General features: G+C 38.5%; 2 protein-coding genes across 3 annotated transcripts in view; both read right to left on the bottom strand.

The window, feature by feature from the left end:
* The window catches only part of LOC139959340 (kynurenine 3-monooxygenase-like), a 108,950-nt gene that overhangs the window by 12,753 nt on the left and 80,444 nt on the right, over positions 1-15,753 (bottom strand). Inside the window, exon 15 of one of the 2 annotated variants that reach the window (XR_011789989.1) lies at positions 9,325-9,473. The gene's annotated coding sequence lies outside the window, so the exon portion shown is untranslated. The remainder of the gene's footprint in view (positions 1-9,324; positions 9,474-15,753) is intronic. The other variant, XR_011789990.1, reaches the window with a different exon arrangement.
* LOC139960219 (cytochrome P450 1A1-like) lies at positions 11,855-14,623 on the bottom strand. The gene has a single exon (XM_071958411.1). It carries the CDS (start codon positions 14,177-14,179, stop codon positions 12,563-12,565), a length of 1,617 nt encoding a protein of 538 aa, XP_071814512.1. The 5' UTR covers positions 14,180-14,623; the 3' UTR covers positions 11,855-12,562.

Below are 15,753 nucleotides of genomic sequence, written 5' to 3'. Positions count from 1 at the left end.
TGCAGAAATTTGCAGTTAACTACAAAGGACCCATCGAAGCTTATCAAAGACTAAGTTTTGATAATAGATGTTTACCGCTACCCTTGCGTGACTCAACTGCGAACTGCAAAGAATCAATTTGAAATGTAACAAAAGATTTGCCAATTATTGTCACGAATTGACGTACTAGTTGACTGGGTAATTAGCGTGTTGCGTGCAAAAGGCTGCCGAAGATTTCAGAAGAGTGGGAAAATAGAAAAAAGTATAACAGTAAGGTAGTTTGTAAGCGCCATGCATACTTCGTATGAATTAATTTTTGTTTATTCATGAATTCTTCTCATGCACTGAGAATGTGTTCGATGTAGTCTATGATAATGTTATATCAATATATGATTCAAAATTTATTTGAATATGGGGAGGAAGTGGGGGGGGGTACGTAAGTAATATGTCTTCCTACCACTTTAAGGGGAAACAAAAACAAACCCTTTTCTGCGTGTATGTGAATTTTTTTTTAGAAGTTGCATTATAGCTCCCAGGTTGCATATACGTTCACAATTAAACTTTTACATACGGTAACCATGATTTACTTTCTTCGATATAAATCTCAAGTAAGCTTAGGACAGAGTTACATTGTGAAGCTAATAAGTGCATCATGCTTTTGCCGTCCCGTACTGAAGAGACGGACCATGGGACATAAATTACTACTCGGTGTCCAGTGATTCAACCGACGGCTATGGGCCTTGAAACAAGCAGGACACATGAAACTGACGTATGTGGCGACCACAGGGATATCGGTATCAAGGTATCAGGATATCGGAATCAGGGTATCGGTATCAGGGTATCGGTATCAGGGTATCGGTGTCAGGGTATCGGTATCAGGGTATCGGTATCGTGCTTCGGCACCTTTTGGTGCCCTCGACGCCTTAGTTCTAAGCTAACCCGTCCCGATTCCAACATGCAAGACTGCAACATTGGTAGATTATTGCCGTTAGAAATTTATAGATATATTTCCTCCAAAATAACATGATCATCTCTCTACTATACATATTCGTGGCACTATTCGTGGCATATCCGTGGTACTATACATGTTCGTGGCACGGAACATTGCAATAAACGCATGACCAGCCGTTTTTGAAAGTTCGGTAGATATATACCGCGGTCATAATTAAAGTATATAATGACAAAATAACAAATGATGTAATCTCTGACAGGAATATCCCCTTAATTCTATTGCTTGTCGTAATCCAATCAGCTCCCTAGTTTAGTGCAGCCCGTAAGCCTAACTATAGGGTCTATATTCAGTGGAGCACTTTCTGTACTATATACAGACTGCGTCAGCCAAACCAATTTCACCGTTTGGCAAGTTCACCGGATGGATACTGGAATGGTGTTTAAGGGCAAATTTCCTCTTCCAAAACAGATGTACTTTACAAACGGATACGATTAAGATAGGTAAAAAGTCGGAAAATATTGGGAACCAAAATAATTACGAAAATAGTGATTATATGGTACATGTGAAGCTCTGATGTACTAACTACTATAACAGAAACAGTGACAATGTAAATTAAAAAGAACATAAGCCTCACACGAGAGCTTGTCAACTTCATGTGACCCTTGTCTGATATTTGTTTGCTTGTTTCTTACCCTTGTTTGCTGTTATTATATTTGCTCTTCTACCAATAGCTCCTGTTTAGTAATTTGTTTCTGATATTTGATGTTCATCGTTAATTCTTTTGGACATAAGTATACGGGTGAAGGATGGGCGGAAGGGAGAGAGAGAGAGGGAGAGGTGGGAGGAGAGAGGTGGAGGTGGAGAGAGAGAGGATGATACCCCTTCACCTGTTCTCTTCCTCTGAAATATCATTGATGCTACTAGGCAATTTAAGCAGTTAGAAATGAGAACAGCTTTAGTACCCTGTTGTTTCTTCAACATTCCCTTAACATATTAAGGTATAATTAGTATTAACATCACCATGACCAGTAACGCAACTATAATTTCGAGATAGGGTTAGGGGCCGGGGAGTAACTATCTTCGTAAACCTTATGTTGGGTATTAATATCCTAAATAGCCTATACCCTACGTAATGCATGCATGTCTACTATACCATACCATATCGTACAACACCGTACCATACCATACCATACCATACCGTACCATACCGAACCGTACCTTACCTTACCATACCACACCACACCATATACCATACCATACCATACCGTACCACACCATACCATACCATACCATACCATAGCATACCACACCATACCATACCGTACCACACGGTACCATACCATACTATACCATACCACACCATACCTTACCATACCATACCGTACCTTACCATGCCATGCCATACCGTACCATACCATACCACACCATCATGACCATACCGTAGCATACTATACCAAAAAAAAAAACAGATTAATGTCAATATGTTTATTGATCAGCTTCATGCAACTGATTGCTCACAAATGCAGACTATCTTCACCTTCGGAAAGGGAAATTTCTAGAAAGATGTACATTGATCCCTACTCATCTGCGAGAGAACATTGGACTTGGGTGAAAACAGTTTCAAACTAGTAGTAGTAGGACACGCCAATACAAGGGATCAATAACTTCGAAAATCCTCCAAATCGTTATCTCTTAAAACAGAAACTGCATAACTCTTGCATCACTATTAGCAAGATTTTACGTGTACGGGACCATAAATAAATGTCATGCGAAAAAAAAACTTCAGAAAGCCATCGAGTACCAAACGCAAACAAGCCATTATCAACGCCAAAATGACTCCATTCTCAAATCTCCAGCCGTTCTTACTTTGGGACTGTGGTCACGTGATTATGGTGATATTATTTATATTCCAGTATTTGTAGTTCTCTCAATAGATAATCTTATACTTCGCGTGTTCTTGTAAGTTTCCCAAAATAACCCAAGATATAACCTGGGCACAGAAAACTCGTCTATTTGTGGTATAAACTATCAGCACCATGTCGACACCAGTGGAAGGGGGGGGGGTGTGAATAGGGCATGGCCAACCCAATAATATTCTCAACAATGATCTTTACACGGGCTTGGTGCTGCCAGCAATTTCGCCACCACCAAGCATTGATCTGACCCCCGACCCCTCCCCTCGGTCTCAAACATGTGTCGTGATCCATTCTTTAAATCGGGACTGTACTATGTGACTCTATGACAATGGTTCAAGTTCTCAGTAGATGTTTCAACTTTTTGTTTCGATGATAACTGGTACTATAGGCAAGATCTAAGCCAAGAAATCGTCACATTTTCTATTTTGAAAATAATTTCAGCTTCGAAAGATCGAAGGAATTAAAGAAATAATCATATTCGAGTAAACAAAATCAACTTGCCCTGATCATACAAACAGTATTGATACTGGTACGAACCACGCAAATTGTTTATGTATCTTTCCACAGTCGAAGCTTCCCAATTTTCGAAACGTATTTTTCACAAAAAGAAAAAAATATATATATATTATATATAGGCCTATGATACAAAAAGTGTTTTGCTGTATGAGCATATACGGCACACAGCCGTTAAATAGCAGGGAATCTGTTGCTGGTAAAAAATTAATATTGACAGCCGTGTTAAACCCCTGGAATCGACGATGCTAGTATCTGATTGGTTGAGTCGAACATTGTGCGTTTGTCCGTCCACACTCTACTTATTGCGCCATGTCAAAATTGTGACGTCAAGGTTTCTGATTGGCTTATTGTGCCAATAGCGACTAGTTCAGTACGAGTAAGTTGACAGGGGGGAACAAGCAATTAAATTTGCGGTCGGTGATGATTGATATCCAAAGAAAGGATCAGCTGGGATATGTGAATCATCTAGCAAGCCGGTCGACCAGGTAACAAAATTCTCCGGGATTCCGTTTGAGCTAAACTACGGATACCCTTAAGAACGATTACTTATGGTAAACAACGGTAAGCAACGTTCGCTTAGAATGTGGGCTATAATAGCGCATGGTAACATGTTGCTGTCGCTTTCCACGTGTTCATTCTTAGCCCTTGCTATGTATAGAGAAGTACAATAGGGTATTTTAGTTAATAGATCACCAGTGTTTGCACACAAAAGTTTTGACATGACAAAACATACAATAAAACATTAAAATCTTGGAACTCTACCGCCCTTGTTTAGACATTAAACGGCTCTAAAAATTGTTAAGGCCGACGTTAGACAATTTGATATTTCGATCATTATGCAGACGAAATGAAAGTCATAATGAAATGAAAACTCGTCAACAGCTGACCAAATTTGGACTGTCTAGCAAATTATGGGGTAATTAGGATAGATCTATAAATTCTCACCATACACATACATACAGTCATACAGATACGTGGATATATCCACGTTCCTATGCCTACATACGGTATGTCACTGTAAAGTTTACATACTGAAAGGAAATGGAAACCTTAAACATCACCTACATAGAACATATATATATATATATTAAATATTATATATATTATATATATATATATATATATATATATATATATATATATATATATTTAATATATATATATATATTTATATTTATATAAACATATATGTATATATATAAAAAATATATATAAAATATATATATAAGTTACTGTAGAATTTGCATATGATTTTCTAAGTGAGACAGATTGAAATTTTAAAATTGGCTGGATTTAAAATAATTCATTTATATTGAACGTTGATATCACCAAATATTGCTGACATATACCTATATATCTTTTAATAGAATGGTCTGTCACAGCTTCTGTAGTTTGCTTATCACATAGAACGTGCGTTGGAGATAATTTTACATCCACATTTTACTTACCATCACATCGATAAAATATGCATACCTTGCTCAAACTTGGACGTGTTATTTTGAAGTTGAATGGCCTTGACAACAATAACAGCCAATCAGGAACGGGCCTACCCTTATGATGGCAACCCCGGGGTTCGAGGGGTGTTCAAATCGTCGTCAACAGCCCAGGGATGTAAGTATATAGCGCTATAGCTTCTTAGCTCACCTCGTGGTAATTACAACACAGCCTTGTGCCGGCATCGACAAATTACAGTACACTTTCGTTTAATCACTGGTCATCCCTAGCTACATAATACAAAATCATCAAATTGAATTTTCGTTTCATGTATATTTTTGTTACAGATATTTTATTACCAGCTTCGTTATGGATTTAATATAATATTTTTTGTTCCGGCCTGCGGACCTCTGGACCCCGTCTTAGTCGTTCAAATCTACAGTAAACAAGTCTAAGAGGCCTGGATTATTAAGGAGCCGTAAGCGTTTTGGGAGAATTTGCAAAGAGCAGGCTGTATCTGCAGGCTGGTTGGTCTAATACGCCGGTGGAATAACGGCAATTTCTGTAAGCTTAGATTGATTACCACACAGTGCAATATCTTTCACAAAAGAAGCAATTTCTCTCAATTTGTTTATAGAAAAGAGAGTCTAAAGAGAAGGATAAATACTTCTCGATCATTAGCATATAAAGGCAAAAATAGGCTAATTGATTTTGAGCAAATTTTTAAAAATTGGTAGGACACAGCTGTTGTTTGAGGTTCGTGCGCAGCATCATGTAATAACATTATACATGTGTATTTACATATATACCCTTTAAACATATTAGGCTCATCAATGAAAGCGTCTGGACTACTTAGTCTACGTAAATACCAGTAGGGCAGTCTCCTCAGATGCAACATATATGTTAACTCAACCGACAAAACATAACAATTGTATAGCCTCAAATATAACTTGTTTACACTGTATTATAAATTCTTCAAGGACAACTGGTGTTTGAATATCTTTCAGCACCAATGGGAATTTATTAAAACAAAGGGATTATCATTAACATTTAGCCGGGCCTGCATATAGGATACAACGTCAACATCTATTTTATCATTTAAAGGAGCATTTCCAGTAATATATGCGTATGATGCTGATTCGAATAACTTGGAAACCGGTATAGCTGGTGGAAAACAGATTAAGACTAAACATTTCCCTAATATCATCCTGCGAGATAGTCGAGGACACTATGACAAGATGGACGGTCTGACTATAAATAACTTAGATTACGTCATCCGGACAACATATTTATAACATTACATTACCTCATAATCTATGTTCTTTTCAGCGTACGCTCTTACTATGAAAGATAAGGAAAGAGGGTGGGTGGGGTGAGCGGGGGGGGGATGAGGGCGGGTACAAGTTAATCCTTCACAAGATTATGATATTTCACCTATCGGAGAAGATTATCAAAATATTAACCTATATCATATCTCATTATTCATGACATCTTTTGAAGTCATTTTGAAACCTTGTGACGATATCAACCGGATGACACGACGTAAACTTAAATCATTCACAGTTTGAATCATTTAAACAGCCTATGAATTCGATGTTTTGAATATTTACATAGGGTACATGTTGTGTTCGTGCCGGAGGCCATTTTGGCAAGCAATGTTACACTAAATGCATTATATGTGTTATCACAATAATTTCTTTTTATGACGGCGAACAGGCCAGACGAGATGGGTATATGAGGGGGGGGGGGATATGCGGGGATGTGAGGGGTTACAACCCCGGGCCCGGGTTCAATAAGGGAGCTCGGGAAATATGGGATAAAGAATAATGTATTCTTATTTACATAATATAGCCTTACTTAAAGGAATACTGTATTGGCCCAAAATCTGCTAGATATTCAAATATGGTCACCACCTTTGGTCAAAATTCTTAAACTGTTTTGATTACAACCTTCGTTCCCTCACTGGAACATTCATTCTGTCATCTTGTATGTTCCTTAGAAATGTCTGAGAACAATTTGGAGAGTAAAGACCTCCAGGAAAGTACTTTTCGATAACTTCTATAGCAATTATAGCCTGCTATAATTTGGGGCCTATACTGACTACCTTTTAAGGCAAACATTAAAACTTCAAAAAAGAGGGGCCCAGTGATGTAAATGTCTCCGGAACCTGCAGGTTTGACTCTTGACCCTGTTCATAACGAAGATATCAGTGTAGTCCCTTTGATATGTCAATTTTAGTTGACTTTTTATGTCCGCCATTTTACTTTATTTTCCGATTGAGGTGCTAGCTAAAAGGTCTTCGGTGACGATTCAACATATAAAGCTTATACAGGGCATATCATTGCATGCATAGCAACGAATTAATATAACCTTTTTCTTGCACCTTAAACAAAACCGTGGGAGCGTCGTAACTTTATTACTATTTACAATAACAGGCAATCAAGGCGCATAGGACACACCGCAAAACAACTTTGCTATTCATTGTTAGTATACAGAATTTTCTGATCGCCCAACTGTAAATTATACTTTGTAACCGTGTGTTTAATTAAAGGGACGTTCTTTATTAAAATCGTAGCTTACACCTTTTCTTTTTCTTTACGCGCAGGTGACAGTATATATGGTTTAAACACCTCATATACCATCTGAAACTATTAAATTCGCAAATCATCAACAACAACAAAATCTTTAAATCTCAATATACTTAGAAAATTGATACTGAATAAACGTGGTTAAAGATCACGTTTGCCAAAAGTGGAATTTTGTCGAACTGAACGTACAGTTATTAATTTTATTCAAAAGGAAGTTTGCTCTGCATGAGTGGTATGTCAACTCAATCGTTACAGGTTTAATGTATATCAAGAATTTAAATATAAAAAAAAACATATAAAATTTGAGAATAGTCAATGCTTATATATGGCTATTGATGTATTCGAAACATTCTTGTCTGAAATGTATATATAAAATATATATATATATATATATACATATATATATATATATATATATATATATTAAATGTTTGGAATACCCCTTTAAAGCTGCCACAATAATAACGTTGACTTCTGTAGTCAAGCTCTCATTGTTGTTGTTGTTGTTGCCAAGCTTCTGCTTTTTGTAAGTTTTCCTGTAACTCTAAGACAACATGTTTTATTTTTGTAACTTCATATCTCAACACATCACTCTTGAGGGCCTTTAGTCATTAGTTTTTGTCCTTTTACGTTTTCATTTATTTCTGCATGCTTCTGCATGGAGGAGCTGACCAATGGTCTCTGTCCTAGACTAGAGAGTCCAGCCTCTATATAAGTTTGGACACTTTTGATATTTAAAGGATCAACCAGTCCCCCCCCCCCCTCCCTCCCCTAGCAATTAATTAAAGAGTGTGTATAGAAACAAGTTTGACTAATAGCAATGAGCCAGTGACATTTAAAGCTCTGTTAACATTGAATAGTTCATTTTGTACGTATAAATCATCAAATCATTATTTCAAGGAATTATTAAGGTATAACTGACATTCTCGTCTGTTCCTCAAGTCCACGAAAATCGCAACAGCGGCGATGAACTTTGCATAGCCTATATTAACTTTGAACAGTTAACTTTATGTGGTTAAATACAGGGACTGGCATAAGTTCGAACCAGCCACCACATTATTACAAAGCATGTGTTATCGAGTCCTTCGTGGTCATTCGTATACATACCAATTTATTTGGCTAAGGAGTGCCAGTCAGACTGGCCCACAGTACCTCGCACACTACGTAACGAAAGATCGAACATTTACGCAAATGCCATTCGATACAACTCAAGGGCGAATTCGCCTTTCACACTTTTCCTTAGTTGTATAAACTTGCCAGTCTGTTTCTCACGCATAAATGTCGGCAAGTTTTTGGGAATGAAAATAAAATGTATCATCTGAACTTTATAGGTCACAAATTTTGTTTCGATAGATGAAGAGGGTAACTTTAACTGTTCACTCTCTGTGTATGTACGGTATATAATCAAATGGTTGTAGCCACATGGTCAGGGTATCCAACTATGAACGGAATTTAATGTGGTCTCGGTAAAAGGGGCACAAGGGTTCCTTTTCAATACAACTAGCGACACAACTTAATATAATTATTATTATTCCTCCATAACATCACGGACATGCGATATGTGTGTGAGGGGGGGGGGGGTAGAGAGAGGGCGGGGGGGAGCCCAGATATCGATATCTTCCAACTAGTACATGCAAAGTATAACAAGTGAACTTTTCAAATGACCGGGAGGAGGGGGAAGGTTGAGGGTGGGGCCTCGATTGGGACCATAAGAGAAGGCTTCTACACTGAGAAAGAGTATAAGACCAATCCTAGGATTTGTCCTTAACAAAAAATGTATAGTTTTTAATGACTTGTGTTTTCATAGTGCTAATGAATAAAAGTTCAGGCTCTGATAAACCTACCCATTTCTCGCACGCCTCCTCCTCCATCTCCCCCCCCCCCCTCCCCCTCCACCCAAAGTCTTCGTCGATGTTAACCAATAAAATTTAAAATTCACCTTGTTCCCTTCAGTTTGGCAGTTGTTGGTAAGGAGTTTTGCCGGTGAGGGTAATTGTACACATCTCCAGGGGTTGAGTTTTGTAGTTGATATAACCTACAGCCTGCTCTGCTGCCTAACCCAGTGAACTTGAAGTATCTATATTCCTGCTGAGAATAAAAAAGAACGAACGACGGACTTTTACAAATAAACACTTCTCGTCAATTTTTTTTTTTTTTTTGGGCTTCCTTTTACAAGGACGAATAGTAAAAATGTGAAACCCTTGCGTGCTTACTTGAATTAATATAAATACAAGAAGGAATGAACAGGTTTATGGCACCGTATACATATTCTAGTGACACTTCATTGTTTCGATAGAACTCCTAGCCCGGGTTCGGTTCTCGAAAGTACGCGCCTGGGGCAACTCTTCGCATGCACGTGAACTTGAACAGACGAAGACGTGACAACTGTCTTGGAACGCTCCCGTAATAAAAGAACAAAGTCACACCAGCTCGTGCGTGCTTCGATGAATCCACAGTAGCATCTCAAGCAGTTGGGGTGGGGTGGGGTGGGGTGGGGTGGGGTGGGGTGGGGTGGGGTGGGGTGGGGTGGGTGGGTAGGAGAGTTAGTGGTCGGGGTAGGGGAGTTAGTGGTTGGGGTAGGAGAGTTAGTGGTTGGGGTAGGGGAGGTAGTGGTTGGGGTAGGGGAGTTAGTGGTTGGGGTAGGGGAGTTAGTGGTTGGGGTAGGGGAGTTAGTGTTTGGGGTGGGGGAGTTAGTGGTTGGGGTGGGGAGTAAGGGGTTGGGGTGGGGGAGTTAGTGGTTGGGGTGGGGAGTAAGGGGTTGGGGTGGGGGAGTTAGTGGTTGGGGTAGGGGAGTTAGTGGTTGGGGTAGGGGAGTTAGTGGTTGGGGTAGGGGAGTTAGTGGTTGGGGTAGGGGAGTTAGTGGTTGGGGTAGGGGAGTTAGTGGTTGGGGTGGGAATAGGGTGGTGGGGGATTTGTGGGTGGTGGGGGTGTGGAGGGAGAAAACTGGTAGATCATGGTGACACCCGTCAACTTCTTCGGTGTGGGAAGCAGATGAAAAGAAATATTGTAAAGGCATATTTCTCAGTGTCAAATATTGTCTGTTAATCTTGTTTGAGTTAACTAACCGACTACTTCCTATATCTGCAGGAAGGTGTACAAGCCTGGGTGGAAGGAGTTGGTAAGGATTGTTAAGGGGTAGAGAAGGGTGGACCGGGGTACCAGGAACTGGTAATGAAACGTAAAAGGCTGGACATTGGCATCGGAACACTTTCGTCGGTGGGTATTTAGCCTAGGTATTTCAATCGTGGGACAAATTGAAAGGGCATTTAATACACTCTTATGTTTACCGACAAAGTGTTAAAAGCTAACGCCGCGAGACCATCGGTTGGACTGGTGCCCCGAGGAAAGGGGTAGGAAGTGGTCGATGGGTGGGTCTGACAACTTATCCTTCGGCACTCTAAAACAAGGAAAGAGGTGTACTACCAGATAATAACATTGCGACGGGTGCTTCCAATCCGTCTAACAATTATAAAATTGAATGAAGATACATAAGCTGTACAATATTCCTATTACTTAGTCCACACACTGATCAGATCGCTCCTCTGTAAAATTCCTCATTAACTTATCCAATACTATAACTCGTTTATTTTTATAATTATTACAATTATGATTTTTTTTTTAAATTTCGGTTATTGAGGGAGTATAGGTGGTGTCGTTAGAAGGAAACAGAAACCAAATAAAATTCTAGACGTTATGATTTTTTTTGTATCTTTATCAAAGTTTATTGTGCATTCTTTTATGTGTGTAACTTCAAGACTTGAAAATCCGGAAGTATATTGCAATCGAGTAATACTGATTAATGGTGAAAAATAATAACAACAACAACATTGAAAAGAAATTTCTTAATTATAACATCACGTGACTTACTAAAAAATAAAACAAAAAAAAACAAATGAAAACTTCTTCAAATGTTTTCAAGTTGATAAAAATTCTTAACCTTTTGTTTTTCACTTAACGTTATAGGCTACTGTTTTGTATGTTGACTAACAAGCATATAATCAATAGGAAGCCTCCTAAGCGTTTACTGATGCTAGATGATGAAGATCGCCTTTGCTGTTTTCACCGCATTCTGACGTCACATCCTGTGAAAACGTAGTACTATACTAAAGAATATATACTAACGAAGTACTATACTAAAGAATATGATATATTCCAAACTTATTCAGAAAAAAAATTAAAGATTTTCGTTAAAGGAAAACAGTAGCATACTTTTTTTCAATAAATGGTCATTAAGAAATGGTAAAAATCTTTTCTTTAAAAAGAGTTAAGGCAAAAACTGTTATCGTCGGTGGATCATCTCAGTATAAGCAACGAATAGTTTTTGAAAATTACAGTTGACTGCAGCCTTATTTATATTCATATGGTGATTAATATTCATGAGAAATTAATACGCAGTATACATATAACAATATCCAATATCCATTGGACCGTTTTCATTATTTTCATTAACATGCATGTCTTAATATACAACTCTATACTCCTCAAATTGTCAAATCGAATCAATTACAAAAAGTAAGCTTTTTGTGCGACACGTGTGTATACTCCTTTAATTTCCTTAGTGTGCAATTCAGAACACAACTAACTCGTTACTTGGTCCATAAATAATGTTTCTTTCCCCCGTTGCTATAAGTGTTAATATATATATATATATATATATATATATATTTATATATATATATATTTATATATATTTATATATATACAGCAGCATATACGACAATAATACACATATATTAATATCATATAAATCGAATCGATAGACTGCGGCTATAAAATATCGGAAAACATAGCAGTGTCTTGAGCCTATGCTAATAGCATAATCCTTACATACTGATAGCATGAAATACACATTGATATATAGGCAACTGATATTATTATATACAATGATGACATATATGGAGTCAGATGAAAGACAAAATATTATTACTGTTTTCATGACTCGGGTAAAGATTGCAAAGTTGAAGAAATACTTTACCAAGACGTGTTAAACAAAATACAAATGATAAAACAATGCTATTTTAAAATACGAAATAATCATGCAAAAGACTTTTTTAAATTTATTTTTGTATTTTCAGAAAAAGGACTCAAGTTCTTAACAATTTTAAAATACGAAGAAAGAATAACATCATGATTTAAACCAATTTGTTTGCTCTCAATTGTCCGTGTTTTTTTTTTCTTTATCGACGTTTTATCCTGAGACTTTTAAGGACAGGCTTTGATACCAACCCGCTTGTACCTTGCAAACTCACCGTTTCACCTTCTGGACAACTAAACCGAAAAGTTTGCATCAGTGTAGAGAAGTAAAGAAATAGTTCGACTTTGGCAATCTCTGATCCGATACATCTTCTCCTACCTGCCCCGAAAGCAACAAGCTGAGATGTCATTTCTCTGTTTATGGAACCATCTTCGTGTAGAAATCTTTGAGGAATAAATTTGTCCGGTTCTGGGAAAACCGTTCTGTTATAATGAACAGAGTGGAGATTCACAAACACAATCGTATCCTTGGCAATCTCAAAATCGTATCCTCCGCCAAGGACTGTGTCACGTGTCGTCGAATGAGGTATGGTTAAAGCGATTACCGATGCGTGACGTTGTGCTTCGGCGATCACAGCTTCCGTCAACGGTAAACAATCTCGGTCGTTGAGGTGCGGTGTCCTGCGGTTATCGTCGCCGAGAACAGAATCGAGCTCCCTGTGCACCGCTTCTTGAATATCGGGATGTGTCACCATGTACGATAACAACCACATCAAGGTCGCTGGAACGGTATCGGAACCGGCACCGAAAAAATCGTAAGTTGCCGCTAAAACCTCTCGGTGGTTTAAACCGACTCTGCGTAACTCTTCCTGGTCGATGTGATCGGTGAGAGTTAACATGTAGTCCATGATGTCACCATCCGCGTCCGGGGCGTGCGCCTCTAAATGTTCCTCGATGGTGTCATCGAAGAACGACTTGAACTGATTCAGGTAACTTCTAAAATTGTTGAAGACTTTGGGGGCTAAATGTAAAAGCCACGGCATAAAGTCGACCATGTTTGCGGTCGAGAAGACGTCGGAGAACCCTCTCTGTAAATTCAAAAGACTTAAAAGTTCCGGATCGTCGAGTTCGCGACGCTTACTGAATAGAAAAGAAGCGATAACGTTACTTGCCGACAGCTGCAATGTCCTCTCTGGGTCCAAGACGACGTCGACGTCTTCGTTATTATTCGACCAAAAGTCGATCAAGTTTTGAACCTCAAACATGACTTTACTTTGGAGGGTTTCGACTTGTCTACCGGATGTAAAATGTCGGAGGGCCCTCTCGCTGATTTTCCTGTGAAGACGCCAGCGTTCACAGTGAGTGGTGAAAGTGAGAGCCCGGCCGGTAGTCTCGTCCATGACGGACATGGACGGCAGGTCAGGGCGTCCAGCGAAGTCGGTACTTTGTCGGACCAGAGCTTGGTGGATTGCCTTGGTTCCGTTCAACACGACGATTTTCCGTGAAGCGATCTTAATTTGAAAGACGTCCCCGTAGACTTCGGCAAGTTTCATGAAACTTTCGTGAATCTTATCATCAAGTTGGAAAATATTCCCAAATATGGGAATTCCTCGTGGTCCCGGGACAGGCCTGGCGCCGCCATGTGTGGTGTGACTGACGGTCTGTTGCTCAGTTTTATACTGTTTCCACGATTTCGACTTGCCCACCACCAACAGAAGAGCGGAGCATAAAATCAGCGCCACGGACACGCTGGTTAGCCCGAGTTGCTCATTACCCGGGTGAAATTGATGGTTAGCTGCTGCGCTCACATCCAACATCATGTTTGGGAGATGGATATAGAACGAGTTAAAAACAGATGTAAATAACAACCTCTTTGAAAGAAATGAAGATGTTCAAAGCGAAAACTTCTATATATCTATATACATATAGATATATTCTTGAGCTTCAAGAAATGGCTAAGAGTTGGTCAAATTACCAGGAATGCAGATATGTAACTTATTTTTCAGTTATAAGTCTTCCCGCGTTCGATATAAAATAATTTACAGGCATAAAAGCTAGCGCCATGTACCGCTACGAGCAAGTGCAACTTTTGCAGTGTGGCTCGGTTTTTAAACCAGCCTGTTCTTATCCAGCCAGCTGATTCTGTGTTATTGCGAAATCACACTGGTTTGGATTCTGATTCGACAATCCGCCCGAGGACAGCGCGATGAAACGGACCAGTTCAATTTCAACTTAGGTAACCTTTTGCTCACTGAACTGCTTTGTGATAAGCCGCTATCCCCAGGTTCGCGTGTTACGAATAAAAGCTTTCCGATGACTTATTCATGAGTTGCGTGCAAAGGTGTCACGCCAAGCTCAGGTAAAATATAAGGGAAGTTGCTGCACGGAGTATCTACGGCGGTGTATACATGCCACACTCGTAATATATTGCATATACTTTTTGCGAATTCGCAAGTTGTATATTATTTTTGCTAAACAGGATCAAGTTTGTCCCGTAAGAAGACAAACTTTAAGTTATTACTTGCTCCCATTTTCGTTTGATTTAAAAAACAAACACTCCTTTTTTCTGTTATCTTAAAGCGGTATCACGCTATACAAGTAACGGTTATTTTGAAGTAAGTGTGTGTGTGTGTATGTGTGTGTGTGCGTGTGTGTTTGTATTTCTGCTATAAAGCTGCATTCTATCTCTGTGTTAAATTTATCATAATCTGGCTGTACCATGATCGACTTGATCACATGATCATAAAATTATGCGAAAAAATGTAGAGTGCAACCTCAAAAACAAAGAGTTTTGAAGAATATATTTTCTAGTCCATTCTTTTCGGGTGGGGGGGGGGGGTGTTAATAATGGTTAAAATTACTCGTGTGTCTTTTTCTCTTTTTTTTCTTCGTATTCTGCTACATTATGGAGCATGAAAAATTAGTCCGTCATTACGATAGACCCACTTGAAAAAAATTCTAAACAAATAAATCGTTTTAATTTTTTTTATTACTAATAAACATTACTCTTTATCAACCGATCACCAGGGGATACTGATTAAAAATAAAATACACCATACATCGCTTAAAAAAAAAGTGATAGACAATTTAATAATATAGGTCTATATTATCTATATTTAGGAATATAAATTTACAGTTTTAGTTCAGATATATTAATAAATGAACAAATTGGTCAATATATTTTATGGCATCATTACGACACACGTGAAAAGTTGTCTTAATAAATCAGTCGATCAGTAGTGTAGACGTGTATGGTACTTGAAAGCATCCGTTAAAAAATTGATACTTTCAATTTTACAAGAGAAAAAAACAGAGGGGAAAAATATAGAGAGACCCCGTAAGGATACGCAAAGACGAACAGGTATGTCAATGACCACCGTGATGGAATTGTTCA

Source organism: Apostichopus japonicus, chromosome 19 (genome assembly GCF_037975245.1).
Source record: "Apostichopus japonicus isolate 1M-3 chromosome 19, ASM3797524v1, whole genome shotgun sequence".
In the NCBI taxonomy this organism is placed as follows: Eukaryota; Metazoa; Echinodermata; class Holothuroidea; order Aspidochirotida; family Stichopodidae; genus Apostichopus; species Apostichopus japonicus.
Note: the sequence above shows the minus strand (reverse complement) of the source record. Positions and strands in the feature narration are given on the sequence as shown.

Bases quoted from the DNA above. Each gene is read 5' to 3' on its own strand.
- LOC139960219 (XM_071958411.1), bottom strand. From the start codon at position 14,179: ATGATGTTGGATGTGAGCGCAGCAGCTAACCATCAATTTCACCCGGGT.